Source organism: Citrus sinensis, chromosome 2 (assembly GCF_022201045.2).
Source record: "Citrus sinensis cultivar Valencia sweet orange chromosome 2, DVS_A1.0, whole genome shotgun sequence".
Taxonomy (NCBI): Eukaryota; Viridiplantae; Streptophyta; class Magnoliopsida; order Sapindales; family Rutaceae; genus Citrus; species Citrus sinensis.
Genome location: NC_068557.1, coordinates 4,031,046 through 4,055,275, shown reverse-complemented (window position 1 = coordinate 4,055,275; position 24,230 = coordinate 4,031,046). Strand labels below are relative to the sequence as shown.

The 24,230-nt window shown below is 33.9% G+C and overlaps 3 protein-coding genes across 5 annotated transcripts; 2 read left to right on the top strand and 1 right to left on the bottom strand.

Moving 5' to 3' along the window:
* Positions 1-857: 857 nt before the first annotated feature.
* Positions 858-7,330, top strand: LOC102611835 (uncharacterized). Its single transcript, XM_006470502.3, has 8 exons — positions 858-1,187; positions 2,334-2,441; positions 2,545-3,201; positions 5,010-5,089; positions 5,546-6,001; positions 6,104-6,190; positions 6,300-6,394; positions 7,003-7,330. The coding sequence occupies exons 1-8, from the start codon at positions 1,181-1,183 to the stop codon at positions 7,070-7,072; spliced, it is 1,560 nt and encodes a 519-aa protein (XP_006470565.2). The 5' UTR covers positions 858-1,180; the 3' UTR covers positions 7,073-7,330.
* A 3,356-nt stretch (positions 7,331-10,686) lies between these two features.
* Positions 10,687-11,503, bottom strand: LOC102617047 (NEP1-interacting protein-like 1). The gene has a single exon (XM_006470517.2). The coding sequence runs from the start codon at positions 11,232-11,234 to the stop codon at positions 10,737-10,739; it is 498 nt and encodes a 165-aa protein (XP_006470580.2). The 5' UTR covers positions 11,235-11,503; the 3' UTR covers positions 10,687-10,736.
* A 3,960-nt stretch (positions 11,504-15,463) lies between these two features.
* Positions 15,464-23,973, top strand: LOC102612328 (PH, RCC1 and FYVE domains-containing protein 1). Of its 3 annotated transcripts, XM_025094790.2 has the most exons (10): positions 15,471-16,085; positions 16,738-16,788; positions 17,785-17,871; positions 18,226-18,315; positions 18,883-18,963; positions 19,151-19,345; positions 19,422-21,560; positions 22,298-22,444; positions 22,680-23,056; positions 23,437-23,973. In XM_025094790.2, the coding sequence occupies exons 1-10, from the start codon at positions 16,014-16,016 to the stop codon at positions 23,567-23,569; spliced, it is 3,372 nt and encodes a 1,123-aa protein (XP_024950558.2). In that variant the 5' UTR covers positions 15,471-16,013; the 3' UTR covers positions 23,570-23,973. The 3 variants fall into 3 exon arrangements, 2 of the variants coding, with proteins under 2 accessions (XP_024950558.2, XP_006470568.2); XR_008052471.1 differs by lacking the exon at positions 23,437-23,973 and having other exon boundaries at positions 15,464-16,085; positions 22,270-22,444; positions 22,680-22,829; XM_006470505.4 differs by lacking the exon at positions 16,738-16,788 and having other exon boundaries at positions 15,472-16,085.
* The last annotated feature ends 257 nt before the right edge of the window (positions 23,974-24,230 follow it).

Here is a 24,230-nt window from a genome sequence, read left to right as displayed (position 1 = left end):
ATACACAATTCCTTCATTTTTTGGCTGGAATCCACCCAAAGTTACATTTTTTTTCACTTTTCCACTTCCGTTTGGAATCCGTTAAGAAAACTAACGGAAACTTTAAAAAATGACCATTTTACCCCCAAAACGAAAATTACAATTTCACCTTAAAAATTACAAAAAATAATTAGATTAAATCTAATTATTTTCCCCATCGGTCAATAAATAAATTAATTCCATAACCATCAAATACATGTTTTTTTTTTAAATATATCTGTAATTAGAATGCTAAATTATAACAGTAGTATTAAAAATAGCCCAATCTCACAAATCATCAATTGAATTTAAGATAAGTAGAGTTTTATTATTAATTGAGTTATAATCTCTAGTAGTTAAGATTTTTTTGTACTTCATTAAAGTACCAATAATGATATTCATCATTAAATCTTATTATTTTTGGTATTTTTTAAGGTGAAATTGTAATTTTCGTTTTGGGGGTAAAATGGTCATTTTATTAAGTTTCCGTTAGTTTTCTTAACGGACTCCAAACGGAAGTGGAAAAGTGAAAAAAAATGTAACTTTAGGTGGATTCCAGCTAAAAAATGAAGGAATTGTGTATTTTTAAAAAAGGTGTAAAAAATAGGTGGACGGTAGATATTTTCCTTTTTTTTAATTTAGAAGAAATGGATAGTACTGGACCAGCCAGCCCATCACACAAAGGCCTGCCTCTGCCTGAGCCTGAGCCTGAGCCTATGTCATGGTTCCTTGCTTTGCTTTCTCCTCTTTTGGTTCTTTCTGACAAATCAATTAAACTTTAAATATTTATCAAAGATTAATTCAGGGGAAAAAAAAAAATTAAACATGAAGTCGACTAATAAAGAGCCTATTTTAGGATTTAATTAAATAAAATAAATTATAAAAATAAACCAAACCAAACAAAACAAAATGTTAACCAAATGAGCAAATGAAATTAAAATTTCCAGAACTTAAGAAATTCCTCCTTTCAACGTTCTACCGGAAATTCTCTCTCCCCAACAAACTCATGAATTGATTGAAAGCAGAGAGAGAGAGTGTGTGTGTGTTGCAGAAAAGTTCATGCAACCCTTTTGCATTTGGGTTTAATGGGTTTCAATTTTTGAACCAATAGAAGAAAATTTTGTGAAAGCGAGAGAGGGGAATTCTCAGAAATTCATCAGTCATGGAAGGTTTCATATTCTTTCCTTACATCTTAAAATCATTTTGGATATTTGGGTCCTTGTGATTTTTATTTTTATCGTGATGAATTTATGAATTTTTTAACTTTGGATTTGTCTTAGTGAAAGGTTTATTTTATTTTATGTTTGTGTGGATCGTTGAAGTTGCTGTTCTTGGTATTATAAAACTGGGTTGTTAGCATGCATTGCAGAATATTGACCTTTGATGCCATGTTTGTCTTCACTGAAATCTGAGAAAACCCATTTGCTTGGTCTGTTCATGTAGCTTTGAACTATTTTTGAGTCATTTTGTGGTTGGTTTACAAAATGGTTTTTTGTTGAAAATGCTTTGGTTGTGACTTGTGAAATGGTGCTCAATGGTACAACTATTTATCCTACAAAAGGATTTTCTTTGTTGCAGACGAGTTCTGTTTGGCATGCATTATACATTTTTTAATTTTACCATGATAAGAGTTTCATAAATTTCTTGAAATGTTTCATTCAAGGATCGGTTTAGAAGTGTTTTTAGTGGTTAGAGTCTCTTGATAATGATTTTATGTAATACGAACAATGAGCATTAAATAAAGGGTGCCTTGTCCGTGATGATTTGAATTGGATGCTAATCGACTCTCCTGAAAGCATAGGCTGTCAGGAAAGGGAAAACCTAATATTTGAAGGGTCAGATAGAAACCCAAAGTAGGTGGTAGATCGGCACGAGGTACCTTGATGTGCTTACCATATAGCACATATTGATGCAGGCTGTTACCCCTCCTTGCTTTGTTTGCACTAGCAAGAGGTGTCTCGAGCTACAGGGTGAATGGCCTCCATAAGCCAATGGCACCCATCCTATGCTTTGGATGCTTTGAATGATCCTTGGTTGTGTCAGCATTATGTCCTATGGGTTGTGTGGTTGTAGTACTTTTACATCTAGGAAAATTTGAATTATTAAATATTTCAGTTTTCAATGATAGGATAATATGAATTATCAAAAAATTTCAACTTGATTACCAGTAGTATACCATAATTGTGTTCTCATTTGCAAGCCTAGCAAGTAAGAGGTGATAAATGTATGCTGATGTATATGTATCCAAAGCATACCAGTTTCTATCCTTGTCATTATTAAAATATTCTTATTTACTTCTGTGTTATCAATTTTAGATTCAAGTGAAATGCATTCTGAAGAAAATAAAGTCTCTTTGGAGAAAAATATTAAAAGGCGCTATAAGACTCCAGCTCAGGTTATGGCTTTGGAGAAGTTCTATAATGGTATTGTTTCCTTGCTCTTTCATATACTATTTTTAATGCTTCAAGTAAGCTTATTGAGCTATGTACTGAAATTTTATTTGTTTATTTATTTTTATATCTCCAGAGCATAAATATCCCACCGAAGAAATGAAATCGCAGGTTGCAGAGCAGATAGGATTGACAGAAAAGCAAGTATCGGGATGGTTTTGCCACAGGCGGTTAAAAGAAAAAAGATTGTCAGTTGATGAAGCATTTGTTGGTGGACGACAAGATCGGTCTAGTGGTGTTATTCAGGACCGTGGGAGTGGGCTGAGGCAAGATTCGTGTGGAAGCACTAAGCAGGGGGATTATAGGAGCATTGAACCAAGGGAGGTTCAAAGTCGAATGCTCTATTGTCATGATTTTCCTGCAACTGACCTTGCCTATGATAGGAATCAATATGCAGCACATGCTAGTGAAAGGGATGATACATCTTCAGAAAGCAGCTCATTCTTGCAAGATAGGCTTTATTCTGAAAGCGACAAACCTTATGCCAATGAAACTTCAAGATTCGTGAGACAAAATGGAGACGTAACGCCTGTACGTTGCAATATCGGCAAAAGTAAGGAATATAAGCCATCAGGATACTTGAAAGTGAAGGGTGAGTCTGAAAATGCTGCTATTAGTGCTGTTAAGAGGCAACTGGGGAGACATTACCGGGAGGATGGTCCACCGCTTGGGGTTGATTTTGATCCACTTCCTCCTGGTGCATTTGAGTCTCCTAGTGGTGATCCAGTCAATGGTAAGTCATCGTACTTGTATCTAACTGTGATTCTAACAATTTTCATTTGGTGCTATAAGAATGGGATGCCTAATCTCTTTTGGGTCAAACTTTTGGTACTCAAGCTATTGCATATCTCATGATCGATATGCAATAGCTACTGTAAGAATGGGATGTCTAAACTTTTCATTTTTTATTTTTATAAGGTTGTTTATTTATTTGTTTTTCTGTTAAGAGCAAAGGAGTTTAATAACAATATATCATCTCTTGCATTGATAACTAAGGGTCTTTTTCAAAACAAGCTGAGTGAACAAAGTGTGAGATGAATGAGATGTGCTTTCAAGGAACAAGAAATTCACAATTTCTAGGAATGTTTTGTGGTAGAACTGTAGAAGTGTGCTGTTCCTGTTGCATTATAAGGAGGTCGTGCCTCCCTGATATTCTTCTGAATTGAATGATACATGAAAGGGGAAAAGCCTAACATGCTTTTTCCAGAGAATTTCTTTACAAAGGCCACTGTCAAGTTTTATGGCTATCTTTTTTTATGAGGATTCATGTTTTATGTTTAACTTATGCAGCTGAAGTCTTTTTATTTTTAGTCACTTTTCTTTAGGTTCAACATGTAAATTCTATTGGAGTTAATTAGTTACAATATCAGACAATTGTTCTTGGTGATGCAATATAGACAAATGTCTGCCTGTGGGTGGACAGAAACAAATTGGGGTTGACAGTATGTAAGCTTGAGTCTGAGCTCATACGTAATATGAGTTTATTTTTCTTGGCATTATGCAAAGCCAGTAGTTTAAGACCTAAGTTGTTGCTCTGTTTTGCTTAATCTTCAGCGCTTACTAGAGATATTTAATGTAAAATATTTAAGTGTGAACTTCCTAACTGGATAGCCATTCTTTTTTCACTTTTCTATGGAATGTTGCAAAAAATTTATGCTGTTCATTCATTTATAGGATTGTTTCTTCTGGTTTTGTATTTTCATGGTGTTATTGACAACCTTCTGATTGTTTGGGTTTATCATTTACTTTCCTTATTCGTTTACTTTTGACATTTCTTGTTTGAGTCTTTTAGCTTTTCGTCTGCATTTCTTGAACTCATGATTCTCTATAGTTCATATGTTGGGAAACTTACTTTGATTTGTATGCTTGCTTATTCGTATGTATTTAGAATGATGTATATGTTTATTCATGGATGTGTAGATGGTACATCCTAGAGTCAGAAGCTGATGCCTATAACCCAAAAAACAACTATACAGATTTAAAAGTGGATTAATGTAAATCCGACTCTTAATCTGTTTCTGTTAGTTCCAGCAATTAAGGCTTGAATTCCCGAACCAACAGGTTTAGGGTGTATTAGGGTGGAAAGAAGATATTTGATTGTTTTCAACACCACCCCCCCCCAAAAAAAAGAAAACTTAAAAATGTATTAGAAATGAAGAATCACTACAATGAAGTGGCTGGTTGTCCACCAGAGTAAACAAAAACTCAAATTTTTGTTACGCTCAATTTCACAGTCGACTCTCAACTCCAATGTGGAGCAGCTATAAAAATTTTAGACCCTAGAACATTTGATGCACTGAGTTTCTTAGACCCCAAATATACATAGGTCCTAAACCCAATTTGTACATTTGAAAAGATTTGTATCAGAAAACATGAAAGAATGAATAATTTTGAACCAATGCATTTATTCTTTATTATATCATTAGTTTCTTCAGTTAAAAGAGCTTGCATAAATTTTTATGTAATATTTCTGGTTATGTAAATGTCTCAAATCTTCTTGCAGTAGAATTCTTATGTCTCTTTTGTTAAACAACATGGCAGAGCCATTCTATGTTGGGAATTCCAGATGGTCCAATTCTCCGGATGTACCTGAAATTGATAAGCCACGCGCACTTGGTACTGTAAGTGAACCTTCTGATGCATTCTTATATTTTGGCATCTGTTGCTGTCTTTATCTTATTGTTTTGCACGTATATGATCCTGTTTGACGGCCTCAGAAATAGATAGAGTGAATTTGTGTAAACTTGATTTTGTATGATTCATCAGGACAAAAGACAGATTTGAATCTAGCAGATTATTGTAAAGCAGAGCCAAATAACAGGGAGAAAATGACTGCATCACCTCTACATTTCTATTGCAAGAATTAAATAATTGAACACAATGTGAGATTCAAATATTAAGAGAATCGTAGACACCGAAAAAGCTTTTAGGATGCCGTTTCTCCCTCATTCCAATTTTTAGTCAGGTTGAAAGAACACCAATTACAATAGTGGTTGTGAAATAATCATTCTTTGAGAGCTATATGTATGTATGACAGTTTGATTTTTTTTTTAATTTCTTTTATCATGCCCTTACAGAGATATGAAGTCGATAGTTCAAAGATGGACCTTCAGGATTCATATATTGACGAAAACCTTAATAGCAAGCGATCTGATTATGCAGGCACCAAATCTCATAATCAATTGAAACAAAAGTCTCCTCTTCTCCATTATTCTAATTTCTCCCCTCACCAAAATTCTTCCTTGAATGCATATGAAGATTCTACTCCCGTTTATGATGGTAACCATTGTTATAGTTTGAGTTCCAAGCATGATGCTGAATGGATGGGATTAAACTCTGTTATGAACCATCATGAGCCCCATGGTGGTAAAACTAATAGTGAAGAAGCAAAGCCTTTGTTGAATGACAATCATGTTGTTAGCAGTAAGATGGTCCGAAACAGTAATTACTTTACTAGGCCTTCAAATTTTACACTTGGGATTAGCGAGTCTCTTGATGCTAAGGATAAAGGAACTTCTACAAAGATGGCAAAGGTCTTTATGTTACCTCCTTTTTTTCCTCTTTTGCTTCATCCTTTAGCCATTCTTCTTTTTAGTGTTTGCTCTAGATTTTAATCATGTGATGTATATTTGCAGGTTAAGAAACTTTATAAAGAGAAGAAGGCGATAAAAGGGCTTCGTGATCCTGTGAGTGTCAAGACGCATCTGAATAATGAAATGAATGTAAGTTGAGGCTAGTTTTGACATTCTGTCACTCTTATATATCAATTTGTCAACGAAAATATTTTTTCTGCTTTTGATACCCCCTCCCTGTTTAAACTTGAAATTGAAGGTTGTAAAAAGATTAAAAGGTGAACTTCCTCAGCGAGATTATATAGCCAAAGCATCATATGCTGAAATCCCGAGATGGACAAATCCAATTAAAGGGTCGGTGTACTATTTAACATATTTTTTTGTCATTATCATTCTTTTTTTTTCACAAATGTACCTTTGTTTTTGCATGTGTGCATCCACCATTATGTTGTCCGCATAGTGCACACATTTTGCAACTGTTTTCTTTATATGGCTGAATGAGATATCATTCACTTTATTATTATTATTATTTTTAATAAAATTCTGTATAGACTTAGATATTTGGTAGGCCTTTGTTCTGATGTGTAATGTTTAAGATGACATCTCTGTAAATTACATGCGTGTCCTTAGATAAATCATAAAATTTGCATGATTTCTTGGGCTGGCTGGCAGTTCTAGCTTTTCTGTTAAAAATTGGTATTGGTATGTCTTCAAATTTTGTAGCGTGGACACTTGAAGTGGTTCTATACTTTTGTAGTTTCTGATTGGGATGCATTTTTCTTTCATTTTTTTTTTTTTGGGAGAAACTAATTGGGATGTTGACTTGCCTAATTATTATTTCTTTTGCATAATGAATATGAATTTGGTATATGAGTTGGCATTGAATTTTATGGTTTCTTTTCAAATTAAGAATTTAGTGAACAGCTCTGGAAACCTTCTGACTTCATCATGCTTTTATCTAGATCTGCTGCGGAAATGCCGTCTAGCTTCAGTGAGGATGAAACAGCCGAAACTAATTCTTCTATGGAATGAGCAATAGCCAGTCGATTGATGGTAGTGTAGTAGTGCTCTTAAAGATCACCTCCTCGATGCTTATACATATTCACAATGAGGTTGTACAGTTGCAGAATGTGTTTCATATTTCTAACATTCTAACATGGAAAGCTCCTCTAGTTAACTTTATAAGCAGGACCAAATTCGAATTAATTTTTGTGGCAACCATTTTGGTTTTACCTTTGTAATTGTAAGCTGTTTATTACATATGTATAAAGCTGTTTCCTTTTATTTTGAGTCAATAGGGAGAATTTTCAAAATTAATTCTGATGGAAAATCTCGCCAGCAGCCAGCAGGGTTTAATGATAGAGTTAACTAGACGGCGGAGTTTCTTTTCGTTATTTATTTATTTTTGAGCCTTTATGGGCAACTCAGGTAAGCGTTGATCTCTTGTCAATTGGTTCTTGATGATTGATGATTTCTGATCTCTAGTGGAACTTTTAGTAGGATTTAAATTCAGATTAAGTACGGAGACGAATTTTTTTTTTTTTAAAGGATTTTCAATGAAAATAATTTTAAAATATGTTAAAGTTTGGTGGGGATATATATTATTGTGTTGTCGTTTCATGAGGTTTGCGTAACTCAATTCAAATCCTTTATGTAGGATGTTGTCGGAGTGAATTTTTCGAATCGGGGATCATTTATAATTTTACGGATTATAAATTTTTAATTTAATTCAATTCTCGAATTGATGAACTACAATTTAAATTCAATTCATCAATTTATGCATATACAGATTGAATGTGGATTTAATCTAATTCATATTTAATTTACTATTTTACGAATTGGTTTGCATACTAAAAATTTTTAATTATGTTTTATTTATGAACTAACTAAATATAAAAATTAATATAAAAATAATTTTACTACTGATTAAATTTAAAATTAAATAAGATTTAAATAAATTAATTGTTTAAATAAAGTTAGAAAATACATTTAAAGTTTCAAAATATAATACACAAAAAAAATCTCATTTATTTAGATCAATACATAAAAATTAACTGCTTAGGAAATTATATTTTTTAAATTAATTATTTTTATTTTACATTATTATCGAATAAAATATAATATGGTGTTAATGTAACTATATTTTAACTTATTTATTTATTAGTAAGTATAATGTTATATTTACAAGTTTCATTTTTTATTAAATAAATATTTTTTTATTTTTTTACGGATTTACGGATTTTTGTAGATTTACAAAAGTAAATTCATATTCAATTTACAGACTGCGGATTTTTAAATTTTCAATCCAACCCAATCCACCAATCCACGGATCGGATTTTTACAAATTAAACGGATTGAGCAGATCGAATTAGATTCTGAACGCCCCTACCTTTCTGTTTATAAAGTTTTCATTTTCAAATGAGCTCAAAAATAAAATGGGTGGTTGCAAAAGCGCATCAATTTTAGAAGCTTAGTGAATTTAATTTGTGCCTAAGCGTCTACGCCACTTTGAAAAATTACACGTTAAGATTTTGTATTTTTCGTCCAAGGTTTCTTTCAGAAATGTAAAACAAATGTTTCTTTGAAGGCGCATTTCTCATGTTAAAAACTGGCAAAGATGCTACGTGGGATTAAAAAAAAATAGAGGAGTGTATAGCTATTTTACATCCTATGGTTTAATGTCTTTATGACCAATTTTTAACCCAAAAAAAAAGGAGTCTGCATATAAAAATATAGGGGTATTTAAAAATATTTTGCAAACCCACGAGAGTGTTTTTTATCTTTTTTTTTATTATTGAAAATAAGTGCATTAAAATATGAACAGAAAAATTAAACAAGATGGCGACAATAAAAATAACCGTAATACAATATCTGTGTGTTTACAATATAAGATAAGTCATAAACCAAAAAACAAAGTACAATAAAATCACACGATAAAATAGCTATAAGTTTAATATTTCCTAAGCAGAATAGGAATGTGCATTTAGTATTTCTTAGAATGTGATTGAGAAACAATTAATGTCGTTTTTAGTTTAGTCGGTTTCCTAATTTTAAGCTAGTTTATATGTTTATTATTTCTTTTTTTTTTTCCTACTAGGGCAAAAGATATTGGTATAAGTGAAATGTAACTTTATTCCCCTCATTGAATTTTTTTATACCACTTGGCTTCCTTATAATTTCTTAATAAGATATTGAGTAGGGGTGGCGTAATGTGGAAGTTATAAACTTGAGTAGGCTAACATAAAATTAGTAAAATTGAGAAGGGGAACAAAATGCAGACCATATTAGAGAAACTATAAATTCAAGTGGGCTAGAACATAATAAATGCAACATATTAGGGGGGTGAAAGCATAAACACCACCGTAACCTTGGGCCATACGCCATAAAACCGATGTACGTACGTATTCCTAGTCTTTGATCTTGGCTTTAAAACATTAAGTTAAAAAAGAAAAAAGAGAGAAAAAGAAGCTTTTTTTAAGGGGTTGTTGACTTGTTGGAGTATCCTAGGTTACACATATTATGGAATGGGTTAATATATTAAAAAATAGAGAAGTTATATTTTACACATATACTATCAATAAATGACATATGATAAAAGATTTTTAAAAGCTCAAGAGAGTTCAGATCAGTAGAAGTGATGAAGCAAGCGTAGTGGAAGCAGAATTGATAGGGTTAGAAATGTTAGATATCATTCTAATACTAGACCAAGCCAATGCAATTAGGTTGCGCTCTAATTTAAGTTTGATTAAAATTCGTTTTAATATAAACGATTCAATAACATTTTTAATAACGCTTAAAGCGAAATTAGATGAGACTCTGATTCAAACGACTCTACAAGAGAGATTTTGATAGATAATCCTAGAAAGAATTAAAAAAGAGGGTTTTATTTAATAATTGAAATTGAAGTTATGAAACTAATAATAAGACCTATCTATTTATAATAGAGGAAACATACTTTCTTAAGTTAATTTAAAAAGAAAACTAAAATCACAATTATAATGAAAATAAAAGATTAAGACACATACCATAATTGGCTCTAATTAAAATAGAAAGTTCTAAGATAATAAAAATTATAAAATCTTAAAACAACGTCCTACATCAAGAAGATCTTCATCCGTATATCAAAATGGAGGGAATTATATTGTCGTTAGGCTAAAAAGAAAAAAAGAACAAGCAGTCATTATTTGTTTTTCAATTGTGAGAAGAAGGGTTGATTGGGCCTTTTTGAGCAATTCACGTAAGCGTTGATCCGTTGCCAATTGGTTCTCAACAATTTCTGATCCCTAGTAGGCCTCTCAATAGAATTCGAACCCAAATCAAGTTCTGATCATCTGTCAGAGAAAAAAAAAAATGGATTTTGCAGGCTTTTCAATAAAAATAATTATGTTAAACTTTAATTTTGTACATTTTCTGTTGCCATCTTATCATCTGTTTGGCCATTTAAGATTTTTTTTTTTAAATTTTCCCCCTTTTTTCGTATTTCAAAAGAACCCAAAAGAAAAATGTGTGGTTGCAAAAATGCATCAATTTTAGAAGTTTCGTGAATTTAATTTGTGACGAAATAATCATTCCCTTCGTGAATCCATGAATGTTGTTGACAAATAGAAAGAATGTGTTTTTACAATATAAGAAAGGTGATGAACAACTTTAAAAAAAAAAAAAAAACAAAGTACATTGAAATCACACGATAAAATAACTATATCTTGATCTCTTGAAATTGCAATTTCTTAGGCTTGCATGCGGCTCTACACAAAGGACAAGTACTCTTTATCTTGAGCCACTCCAGAATACAAGAATCGTGAAACACATGCATGCACTCCTCAATAGCTCTCGCTTCATCTCCTTTCTCCATCTCTTCTTGACAAACCCCACAAATTACAACATTGCCATCTTCGTCATCATCAATCCTTGAAGTTATTGTGCCCGCAAGTGCCGGATCAATTGTGGGTTCCAATAACTTTGCAAGATGAATCGAAACCTGCAGCTCCACATCCATTAACACAGTCTCGACATCCTTTTGGTTAGCAAGAGCTCGCGACGTGGCTAACTTTCTTGTCATTGTTTCTAATCTTTCAAATTCATATTGATAATACGACACATCATCAAATTCAAAAGTTGAGTAGTGAGAATGAGTGCAGTTACCGAGTCCGTGGAGTAACTCGGCTTTTAGAATAGCAATCTCGAGCTCGTTCATTATGAACTCTGTCCCTGTTGTTGATGCCTTTTTTTTTTTTTATATAAATATTTTGAATATCTTAAGATTATTAACAAGAAGGCTACGTACTTGTATATAGTATAGTATTATTTCCTAAGCAGAATAGGAATGTGATTTTAGTATTTCTTAGAATGTGATTAGGAAACAATTAATGTAGTTTTTAGTTTAGTCGGTTTCCTCATTTTAAGTTAGTTTATAAGCTTATTATTTCTTTTTCTTTTTTTTTTTTCTATTAGGACAATTGTTATTTTTATAAGTGAAATGTCACTTTAATTACTCACCTCGTTGAATTTTTTGTACCACTTGGATTCATTATAATTTCTCAATAGGATTCTTAGTAGAGGTGACGTAATGGGAAAATTGTAAATTTGAGTAGGCTAACATAAAATTTGTAAAATTGAGGAGGAGAACAATATGCGGAGCATCTTAGAGAAATCACTACAAGAAATTTGATTTGTTAAGACAATATTTTTTACAACAACTTTAAATTTGGTCACAAAATAGTATTTATTGTGATAAATTTTTGAAATCGTAGCTAATAATCTTGTCCTAACTTATATTGTTTTTTGTAACCAATTGTTTTTATTTTGAGACTTGTTCATTGGTCATTAATTAAATTTTTTTATAAAAAAAATTATTTTAGTCACCAAAAGATATTTTTTTTTGGCGCAAAATCTTCCCTCCAAAAGTGATTATTTTGAGACACTATTTATGACAAAATAAATAGTCACGAAATATAATTATAGGCAACCAAATTATTTGATAACTAAAAGAGGGGTGTAAAATTGACTAAACAATCTATGACACAAAATATTAGTAGCCAAAAAAAGTTGTAATTATAAGATAAAAATTAATAATATGCAGTAAATATAAATTTTAAATAATAATTTTGACAAAATTAGTAAATATATAATAAATTTTTAATCATATAAGTGAAAAATCATATCAAAATAACTTTCAAACTACAGCACCTAGTGTTTACCAAACACTTTAGTACTTTAATTTTTAAGTTACAGCTACTTAACATCAATTCCAAACGCACCCTAAATATAAACAACACATAGAAATTGGTAAAATTTCCACACATTCCCTTAAGTTTTCTGAGAATTTTTTTTAAACCTGGGGGCCATATACCACGAACCCAATGTACACACATAGTTCTGCCCTTTGATCTTGGAGTTCAAACAATAATTAAAAGAAACTGTAATTTTTAGGGTTGTATTATTGGTAGGCTAATTAATGTCAGATTGGAGGGGATTGTATTATTGGTAGGCTAGTAAGAAAAAAGACTTGCACAAAAATGAATACAAACTTCAATTAGAGTCAATGACTTGCATGCAACATAAAGAAAAAAGGAAACAGGCTGGTCTCGTGGCCTTTTAAATGTGTTTGTGGTAGAGAGGATGATGGGCTTGTGATCACTAGTTAGGACCATTACTTTTTTTATCATAAAAAGTGCAATTCTCATAGTGTTGGTCGTAATCAATTGGAGTTGTAAAAGAATGTGTGATCTTTTGCTTTGGGGGCCATTATGGAGGTTTGTGAGTGAGAAATCAACCCACCTTGCACATGCACTTTTGTTAGTCCATCCATACCATATTTCAAAAGTCTTCTTTTGCCAAATTATCTCTTGAATTATCAAGTGGGTTTTTATTTTCCAATGCGACTTTTCCTATTACATATGGCTTGCTTTTTCATTTTTCATTTTTTTTAAGATTTAAATGAAAGATATGATTTTCGAAATATATTGTACATATTATAAATCGAAGAACAAATATACAATACATTTTAGAAAATAGAAGGCTTAATTTTCACAAGTTAATATTGTCCTAATTTACATTAAAAGATTATTCAAAAATTTGTGTCCCTTTGTGAAGGCTAGAACTTGAGTAATATATACAATAAAACTGTTTTAATCTAAAAATGTATTATAATTTGAAATTTATAGAGACTTTTTTTTTGTTTTGACCACGAGGTATCATGGGGAGGGCCCCAACTGTGGGAGACACCTTTAAACCCGTACCACAACCTAGACTAGAAGTCCCTGCTCGAACCGAGAGGCACAGGTTCTCTCAACAAAGACGACTTCTCTGTGACTTGAACTGAGGAGCAAACTCAGTCAAGCCATTTAAAGAGACTCTATTGCCAGTGGAGCTAACACTTTATTAAATTTATAAAGACTTTAGATACACACATTTTATAACAAAAGCCTATCAAGTATTCGCTTAGAAATTTGCTCCCATTAATATTTCGACTGATGTCTACCTTTATTCAAAGGGAATGAGCCCACCAGACTCACACTCATGCCTTTTCAAGCTTGAGTTACAAATTTTCTTTTGTAGTAGAAAAAATAAATTTATTTTTATTCACTTATTCTAGAAAAAACATAACAAATTCATATTCCTATGAATTAGTTTTTAATTTAGTAATATTTAAATTAATCAAATAAACATTGGTAATAAATGTAGAGGCCACCACGATTAATCAATTCGATTCTTGCAATTTTTAAATTGATCTAAATTTTGAATGTGGAATTGGAATTAAAATCCAGTATGCCTACATCCGTGTCACGAAGTTTTCTGTTTTCTCTGTCGCCAAGCAGCTGAAAAACAAGACAAGAAAATAGGAAAATAGAAAATTACGGCAGCGACAGCATGAAACAAGGGAGGAATAAAGAAATTTTTTCGGATATTATCATATAGATCCCTAAAGTTTATAACGAACGAAGCGAGGACACAGTTCATGCATATATGTCAAGAAGGCCCTTTAAGCCCGTTGAATTGACGGAAAAAATAACTATTGTACTTTTTCCTTTAACCTTTTTTTTTTTGGAATATTTTATTACGAATCTGCTAGTATTTACAATAATAAAATTTCTGAGGATCTTTCAGATTAGTTCAATTAATTATGTGAGAAATTCTTCTCCCCGTACCTTTGGATAATGAGAAGTTAAGAGTGCATTTGGTATTCTTTTTTAAATGATGTTTTTATAATTATTCTATAATATAGATATAATTAGTATTTGGTGAATTAAAAAATATATTTGGTGGTCTGTTTTTAAAATATTATTTCAAAATACATTTGGTTATTTGTTTAGTAATATAGGGACATTAAAAGTTAGTGAAAAAAATTATACAATATAATTTTAATAGACCCACGAGTAATTATATTTAGAAGGCACAATAGTAGAAACAATTAAGAAAAAAGAGGCAAAAGACCATTAACAATAGTACCAAATCTACAATCTGCATGTAATTATTTTACAAAAGCAATGGTGAGTCTCCCAAACAAAGATTTTATATTTTCTAACTTTTTGTTAACATCGTAAAATGGTTATGATCTATTTTCATAGGAATAAAAATATACATTGTTACTAAGGCCTAACTATTCTTATAAAATGAATAATGAGCAAATAAAAACTTATATCAAACAACCCCTAAAACCTCCTAAACATGAATACAAGTGAATTTAGTTTCCAAATTGAATATAAGTTTATTGAAAGTTTGAACACAAAGTACATACTTTTTTTTTTTGATGACATGAGACTATTGCTCAAATTATAACTCATATTACATGAGAGTATAACTGATATGTACAATCATATAGATATATACTGAGACCTGTTGACATTAAAACTGATATGACACCGCTCAGATTTTTTAACCCTCTCAAATATTCGAGGGACGTCAACCCCCCTACTGGGAGAAAGACTGCCTTCACTCAAGCTCTGGGACTCCAAGGAAGGATATTTAAATTAAACCCCTGCAATGCGTCTGCGGAGACTCGAACCCCTTCCCTCACATTTGTACATACTTAAAAAAGTAAAATACCTACTGTGTCTGTAACAAATATATGTAAATATAAAATATTTTATCACATCTACGCCTATACTAAATTTATAATAAGTTTATCATTTATATACTAAATCAATCCTCCTAGATTTTACCTAATGGGATTACTCTGGTCAAATACCTATAAGTATATCCATATATACCAAATTGCCATCCTAGGTGACTAGGTCAGTTACCTCCGGCGATGCATAGGGATAATTTTGATATTTTAGAAGGAAGAAACAAATTAGGGAATTAATTGAAATAAATGAAAAAATTATATCCTCATTTGAGAAAAATCAAAATATAAAGGAAGCCAAATGTTATTACTAGCGTTATCCTATTCCCTACTCAGAATCAGCCTATTCTACACTCTTTATTTCCATTTTCTTTTTCCCTCCTCCGCTTGTTATTTTTTTTTTTGTTGTTTTAGTTTTTAATTTTTACTAACTCTCTCTTTCCAGCTTTCTCTCTCTCTATTCTGCGGCTACTATAACTGATCAGATCGTATGATATAAATTTTCTCATAGATTTTCTCCCACTTTCTCGCCCCGATTTTCTCGCTAACCAAACAGGCCCCTACAAGACTTTCACTTTCACACTACGTTGCCGATCGATTCTCCCGCTAAACTTACTCTTCCTCACTCTTCACAAGCTGAAATGCTCGCGCTTTATTACAGCTTTTAGCTACAGTTTACTTCACAGGTGGTGCAATTGAGTGAGTGATCGTGATGATTGAGCTAAGTAATTTGGGAGATTTGGAGGTATTTAATGATGGAGTGAATTTAGGGTTTAGTTTGAGAGAAAATAAGTTGATGAATGGAGGAAGGGTTTGGTTTTGAGAATGGATGAGTCAAGCTTGAAAGTCAAAGATTGTTAGTGCTGTTGATAATTTTTTTTTTAGGAGTTTCGACAAGTTTTTCTTATAATGTCAAGGACCGATAGAATGGCTGCGGATCTTAGCCGAACCGGCGGCTCCATTGAAAGGGACACTGAACAGGTACTATTTAATCGTCCTCTTATTAATTGATTTACATGCTGTAATTATGAATGCAGTTATGAAGAAGAAAGTATTGTAGTGATATAGTTAAATTTGTTGATCATTTTGCAATGACTTGCAACATAGGAATGTTTAAATTTTGTGTCTTTATTTTCCGGTGTCTTGTCTGAGCTGTGACTTGATTTCATTGGCTATGCAATGCTTTTGTGGCAATTTAGGAAGGGGAAAGGGCGAGAGAAAGTTTGTCTGTTTTAGTTTAGGTGGGGAAAACAAACTAAGGTCTAGTATTTGAATTCAGCTATTGTGCTGCTAGAAGTTATAGTTTAATCATTTTATTTATTGGCAATGCTCGTGACAGTAATAGAAGATGTCGTAGAATCCTTATGATTGAAATTTGCAAGTTTGACAAGTCCATATTTGGTTGGTTATAATTGAGATTTGTTTGTTGAAAGGTCACACCAGGGTGTGGAAGATCGCTATTTAAGTAAAGAATTGAGCCCTATGGGAATTAAAATGAGGAATAAAATGGGATATAATTTTTGGCTTCTAGTTTTCTGTATCTAAAGATGAAGAAGGCAACAGAGAAAAAGAAGAATGGAGCTAGTGACATAAATTCTTAAGCTCTTCTGCTAATAATGGGTCCTTGCATCAGGACCAAGCTGGGATTTTGAAAACAATGAAAAATAAAGATGAAAATATCAAAGTAAATCAGTTTTCGAACTCCAACATTATCTCTCCTGTATCTTATCTTTTATACAATGAGAAATATACTAGTGGTTAGAACAAATAAAATGTGGATCTATTTACTTGTTGAGTTGATAATGTTGTTGTATTCATATTCCTCAACTGTTATCTTCTTAAGGAGGGTAACCTAGGCTATTCAACAGTGCTTCTTAAGGAGGGTAACCCAGGCCATGTGCAGGAAGTGCAGGAGAAGTAAGACTGCTTCGCAATTTTCTTTTGCCCGGTCTCCACAGATAAATTAGTCGTTAGCTTAGTTGTCTTGGAATGATATTGTTCTTATTTCTTCTACAGAGAACCAATGGATGAGTTATTCTTATTTCTCCTTTTGAAACATTGTGATCATCGTCGGACAATACACTCTTCATGGAGTTGATCTAGGAAAGTTCTGTATTGTTGCTTGCCAAGTCAGAGAAGCTTCATTTGAAGAATTTGAGGTTTTAGGACATTACATGATGCAGTAATGATGTGAAACTGTACAATGAAATACAATATTCTAATGCAGTCCTGTTCTCCTGGACCCAAAATTACCTATTCTGTTGGCAATCCAGTATAATCAAAACTTGTCGAAGAGTAGTTTGGAGTTTGGATGTTAACTAGGCAAATGTCTAAACTGATACTGGGGTGCTTTGTGAGGGTAGGCTGCTTGTGATTTATTGTTGATTAAGAAACGAAATAAAGGGAATAAAACTGCTGGTGTGTCGTGATCTTAAGTGGGTCATACTTCAGATGCCGTGCGTTCCTTTAATATTATGTGTATCCTGGATTGCAGATATGTTAGAGTTATTGATTGCTGCTGAAATCTTGACATCTTCATATCATTGAATATGCACTGAGGATTATATATCCATTTACTTCCTCTAGGCGTTGTCTCTACCTCTTTGTTATAAGTTTTATTCTTCACCCCCAAATTTGAGGCATATGCTTAAGATTTGACATTGGATGATCTTTTAAACAGGCTATTACGGCTCTTAAAAAGGGGGCATGCCTGCTCAAATATGGAAGAAGGGGAAAGCCCAAGTTTTGTCCTTTCCGACTTTCCAATGTAAGTTTGGTCCAAAATTACAGGAATAATGCTTCTTCATCTTTATATTTTTCAGCTTTTTTGTCAATAAAAGTTCATTTTTGCATTCCTTATCTTTCCTCTTTACTGTGTGATTGTTATTAACTTACTGAAAAATCATCAATAAAACTGTGTAAGGGTTTTAGAATTGGGAATCATTTAGCAACCTTATAATTCCATTCCCGTCTCTTTAAAAGTTTTTCTCACTATTTATATGCTCCAGTTTGCACCACTGACCAATAATTTGTCTGTAATTCAGTAGAGTATTTCCCATTTTTAGTGCTGCTGACTGTTGATTCTAGATTCTGAATGGCTCATTTGTGTCATTCCTTTCAGGATGAGTCTGTTTTAATATGGTTCTCAGGGAAAGAGGAGAAGCACCTTAAACTAAGCCACGTGTCTCGAATCATCTCTGGACAACGCACTGTAAGTATTTCAAACTGATGATTGATGTTGTTAACTATCACTTGGCCACAGAAGGCCATGGGGAGATGCCAGTCTCACTGAAATCGAAACTAGAACCTTTTAAATTTAATAATAATGATGTGGTTTAGGAGTCCTGTAAAAATAAGAGGATAAATCAAGCTAAAGAAGAAGACAAATATAACAATGAAAAAAATTTGGATCAAAAAACTAATAGGGAGGGTGAGTATGCTTTTCAGTGAGGGAAAGGTTAAAAATTCTGTACCTGTAGCTTCACCCTTTAGTCACCACTAGTAATCTAAGTGCACTCTGTACCTCCACAAGTCTTGGGACTTGTTCCCAGACACTTGACATTGCACCTTGATTGGTTCATATATACATCTTTGGATTATCTTTCAAGTTTCAGTGGCTAAATTGGTTTGTTCTTGCTTTGAGTATCACAGTCATGGGGCATTTGTGGTTGACTTCTGTAGCATATTTCATAATGTGGTGCTTTACTCTCTTTTTCTTCTTTCCTTTTTTTTTTTGGGGTATGCTACAAGCTGATTAAATATCCATTATATCTTCCAGCCTATTTTTCAAAGGTATCCAAGACCGGAGAAGGAATACCAGTCATTTTCTCTCATTTATAATGACAGATCACTGGATTTGGTAAGAGCATTCTTCATTGTACTCAATGGCTTCCATTATTTTCCATTATTATTTTTTTGCTAGGTGTCTTCTTGTTGACAAGATCCTCCTACTCTAACCTTTTCTCATTGTGTTTATATTGATGGTTTAAAGATTATTTGATTGTTGAAGTTTTATCATAATTTAGTGATCTGAATTTTGTTACTAGATTTGCAAAGATAAAGATGAAGCTGAGGTATGGTTTAGTGGATTAAAAGCATTAATTTCACGTAGTCATCATCGGAAGTGGAGAACAGAATCAAGGAGTGATGGAATTCCATCTGAAGCAAACAGTCCTAGAACATACACTCGCAGAAGCTCTCCTTTGAATTCTCCATTCGGTAGCAATGATAGCTTGCAGAAGGTATAACGATTTACCTAATCTTTCTATTTCCTTCAGTGAGACTGTATTATTGAGTGTCTTTTACCCCTCAACACAGGATGGGGGAGATCACCTTCGTCTTCATAGTCCATATGACAGTCCTCCTAAAAATGGTCTGGATAAAACATTTTCAGATGTTTTATTATATTCTGTTCCCTCCAAAGCTTTCTTTCCCTCAGATACGGCTAGTGGCTCTGTTCATTCTCTTTCTTCGGGAGGCTCAGATAGTGTACATGGTCACATGAAGGCAATGGCAATGGATGCTTTTAGGGTCAGCCTATCAAGTGCTGTTAGCTCATCAAGCCAAGGATCTGGTCATGATGATGGCGATGCTTTGGGGGATGTTTTTATTTGGGGGGAAGGCACAGGGGATGGTGTTTTGGGTGGTGGACTTAATAGAGTTGGCAGTTGTTTTGGTGTCAAAATGGATTCTTCATTGCCCAAGGCTTTGGAATCGGCAGTGGTACTTGATGTCCAGAACATTGCCTGTGGTGGACGACATGCTGCCTTAGTAAACAAGCAAGGAGAAGTTTTTTCCTGGGGAGAGGAGTCGGGAGGCAGGCTTGGGCATGGTGTGGACTCTGATGTTTTGCATCCAAAACTTATTGATGCCCTCAGTAATATGAACATTGAGCTTGTTGCTTGTGGTGAGTATCATACTTGTGCGGTAACACTGTCTGGAGATTTGTATACGTGGGGTGATGGGACTTACAATTTTGGTCTTCTTGGGCATGGAAATGAAGTAAGTCATTGGGTTCCAAAAAGAGTAAATGGACCCTTGGAGGGCATACATGTCTCTTCTATCTCTTGTGGACCATGGCACACAGCTGTTGTAACCTCAGCTGGGCAACTGTTTACCTTTGGGGATGGTACATTTGGAGTTTTGGGCCATGGAGATCGGAAAAGTGTCTCGATTCCAAGGGAAGTGGAATCTCTTAAGGGGCTCAGAACTGTTCGAGCAGCTTGTGGTGTTTGGCATACTGCTGCTGTTGTTGAAGTCATGGTAGGGAATTCAAGTTCCAGCAACTGCTCTTCAGGGAAGCTATTTACCTGGGGAGATGGAGATAAGGGTCGACTTGGGCATGGTGACAAGGAAGCAAAACTTGTCCCTACTTGTGTTGCTGCTCTTGTTGAACCGAACTTTTGTCGAGTTGCCTGTGGACATAGTCTGACAGTTGCACTTACAACATCAGGTCATGTATACACTATGGGCAGTCCAGTATATGGTCAGCTAGGAAACCCACAGGCTGATGGAAAGCTTCCAAACCGTGTTGAAGGAAAGCTCTCTAAGAGTTTCGTTGAGGAAATTGCTTGTGGTTCTTATCATGTTGCAGTTTTGACTTCAAAAACTGAAGTATATACTTGGGGAAAGGGAGCCAATGGTCGACTTGGTCATGGGGATACTGATGACAGAAATTCTCCTTCATTGGTAGAAGCTCTGAAAGACAAGCAAGTCAAGAGTATTGCCTGTGGTACTAATTTTACTGCAGCTATCTGCCTTCATAAGTGGGTCTCTGGTGTTGATCAGTCCATGTGCTCTGGTTGCCGCCTACCATTTAATAATTTCAAAAGAAAACGTCATAATTGTTATAACTGTGGACTGGTTTTTTGTCATTCATGCAGCAGTAAGAAGTCTCTAAAGGCTTCAATGGCACCAAATCCCAACAAACCTTATCGCGTCTGTGATAATTGTTTTAATAAACTAAGAAAAACCTTTGACACTGATGGTTCATCACATTCCTCTGTAAGTAGAAGAGGAAGCATCAATCAGGGTCCTAATGAATTTATTGATAAAGACGAGAAGTTGGATTCTAGGTCTCGTGCACAACTTACAAGATTTTCTTCGATGGAATCGTTTAAGCAATCAGAAGGCAGATCCAAGAGAAACAAGAAACTAGAATTTAATAGCAGTCGAGTTTCACCTATTCCAAATGGAAGCTCGCAATGGGGAGCACTCAATATTTCTAAATCTTTCAATCCCATGTTTGGCTCATCCAAGAAGTTCTTCTCAGCTTCAGTTCCTGGGTCGAGAATTGTATCTCGAGCAACATCGCCAATATCTAGACGGCCCAGCCCACCTCGTTCGACAACACCAACCCCAACCCTTGGAGGACTTACCTCGCCTAAAATCGTTGTGGATGATGCAAAAAGGACCAACGATAGTCTCAGCCAAGAGGTTATTAAATTAAGAGCACAGGTATTTGCTTTTATTTAATTATAAGTGATTTATTGGGCGAAGTTCCTAAATACTTGCATTATGCATTAATAATAAGTTTAGCAAATAGATGCTTTACATGGTCATCTGCTTGATTATTTAAATTCTATTTTAATTGTAGTTTCAGAGCCAAAATTCATTAGCCAAATATATGTAGCAATGCTCCTTAGTATCAGGAAATCAAGAATCATAGCCATATTTAATGAGATATAACTCAACACAAAGTTTGTTAAAATCTACACTAGGACCAATGGAAATAAACAAAATGAAAATAAAGGTCCAATGCAGTCATTCCTTTCGATTCATTGCCTATGGCATTGCAAACGTAATAGTTTGGAGTTCAATCTGTTTGACCTTCGTGAAAATTTAATGGCTAGAAGTTTGTGTAGAGATCTTCTTTACCCCTTCAATTTTATTAGTCCAATTTCACAAGCTTTTTATGTGATGCTAAATCCTTTAGGCATCTTTTTTGGTTTTAGAAACTGTAAGTTCTAGAAAATTATGAATGAATGGAATCTAGACCTCAAGATCCAAACAGGTTACTATTTAATGACTTAAATATTGTTATTTGCATTTTGGAGCTAGTTATTGAGTATTATCTCTAGAGCAGGCAGGCTGTTAAGTAAAATCTCTATTTATTTATTTATTTTCCCCCAATAGCCATATTAAACTTCTTTTTCTACTTTGGCAGAATGCTGATCTCTCCCTCTCTCTGGCAGGTGGAGAATCTTAGTCGGAAAGCTCAACTTCAAGAGGTTGAGCTGGAAAGGACAACTAAACAGTTGAAGGAGGCGATAGCAATTGCAGGGGAAGAGACTGCAAAATGTAAAGCAGCAAAGGAAGTGATTAAGTCATTGACTGCCCAAGTAAGGCAGCTTTCTTTCTTCACTAGTATTATGTCTTTTGGAATTATTTGTAAGTGGCATCAAAATAAAGTTCTAATTAGCTCCTTTATTCTGTTCTAAGTTCATTTGCAAAAAGGTATCTGCAGACCATGGTGTTTGATTCTTGATGGTGATTAGATTCTTTAGTTTTACCGACTGTGCTTACGCATTAATCACACTTTATATTGATGATGCCTTTGTTTTTCTTGTTGAATAGTTAAAGGATATGGCTGAGAGACTGCCAGTTGGAACAGCAAGGAACATCAAATCACCGACATTTACTTCCTTCAGTTCCAGTCCTGCTTCCATAGGTGTGTCGAATGCTTCAATTGACCGGCTAGGTGGTCAAACAGCAGCTCAAGAACCGGACACAGATGGATCAAACAACCTTTTGCTTGCTAATGGGTCCAGCACTGCCAGTAATCGTAGTTCCAAACAAGGCCAGTTGGAAGCGGCAACTAGAAATGGGAGCAGAACAAAAGAAGGTGAATCACGTAACGACAATGAATGGGTTGAGCAAGATGAGCCTGGTGTATATATAACACTTACCTCACTACCAGGAGGTCTCAAGGATCTTAAAAGAGTTCGCTTCAGGTATGATGTCTAGCGCCCAGTTGTGTTATTGTTCCTGTACAAGCCTCTGTATATGTAGATCAGATTGTGAACTTGCAACAACCAGTGATAAGAAATGGCTTAGGTCCCATTAGTAACTTTTGCGCCTTTTATTTTTAACCTTACAATAATGTGCTCTCAATTTATTGACAATTAGTTTAATATAAATTCCATTTAGGCATCCTTATATAGACAAGCTCGAAATCAATATTCAGACAAGTGTTTAGAGTGCCTAGTTGCCTTGGTCCCCTTGACATTAATGCAACAGTTCCTCAGGCTATCTTATTGTAGCCCTAGGGATGGTTGCACTTATGATGATTGCAGAATTTATTTATTTTTTCTCTTCCATATTTTCTGTACAGTCGGAAGCGGTTTAGTGAAAAACAAGCAGAGCAGTGGTGGGCAGAGAACAGAGCAAGAGTTTATGAACAATACAATGTACGCATGATTGATAAGTCAAGTGTTGGTGTTGGGAGTGAGGACTTTGGTCATTAACACTTGGAGAACAATCATCTGTAAATGTAATGATCTGTGTAGAATTCTGCTCCATTTATATGGAGTTCAATATTTTGATCAATTAGATTTGGTTTCCATCTTTTATTTAGGGGGAAAAAAAAGAAGAAAAAGAGATTGATGGAAACGAGAATTGGTATAAAGAGTAAAAGAGATGTAGAGGGGCTTGATTGTGCTTTTCTTTCTTACGCTCTTGATTTTTGTTTTTTTAACCTAATTTTTTCCCCAATTTGTACCTTGCGTGGAGGGTGGTGGAGGGTGAGAAATGTAAATTCATAGTAGAGGTTGCTGGCTCTTGTTAAAAACAGCTGCCATGTAAATTCATGATCAAATGCTTTTGCAGATTTTCTGTTGGTTCTAATTCAGTTCAGGCTTGTTCAAAGAAATTTTAATGTACATTTCATTATTGGTGTGTTTAGTTATTAGTAATTGGAATGAAAATTAAAAAAATGAGAATCAATAATTTGTTTACTTCCAAAATAAAGCGGGGAATGAGAATTAAGGTAGCGTGAGTCTACTAATTTGGGAATTGTTACTGGGAGTTTTGATTTCCAGGGGGGAGTTAATTAAAATTCTATTGCCGAACTGACATTTTTAACCGCACCAAATTTTCATTATTCCCACTGCATTCACAATTCAAAAA

Coding starts and splice junctions, on each gene's coding strand:
- LOC102611835 (XM_006470502.3), top strand. Junction 2,442..2,544: donor TTTGGAGAAGTTCTATAATG/GTATTGTTTCCT, acceptor TTATATCTCCAG/AGCATAAATATCCCACCGAA. Junction 3,202..5,009: donor TAGTGGTGATCCAGTCAATG/GTAAGTCATCGT, acceptor ACAACATGGCAG/AGCCATTCTATGTTGGGAAT.
- LOC102617047 (XM_006470517.2), bottom strand. CDS start 11,234: ATGAACGAGCTCGAGATTGCTATTCTAAAAGCCGAGTTACTCCACGGA.
- LOC102612328 (XM_025094790.2), top strand. CDS start 16,014: ATGTCAAGGACCGATAGAATGGCTGCGGATCTTAGCCGAACCGGCGGC. Junction 16,789..17,784: donor ATAAAGATGAAAATATCAAA/GTAAATCAGTTT, acceptor TCTTTTAAACAG/GCTATTACGGCTCTTAAAAA. Junction 19,346..19,421: donor GCAATGATAGCTTGCAGAAG/GTATAACGATTT, acceptor CCCTCAACACAG/GATGGGGGAGATCACCTTCG.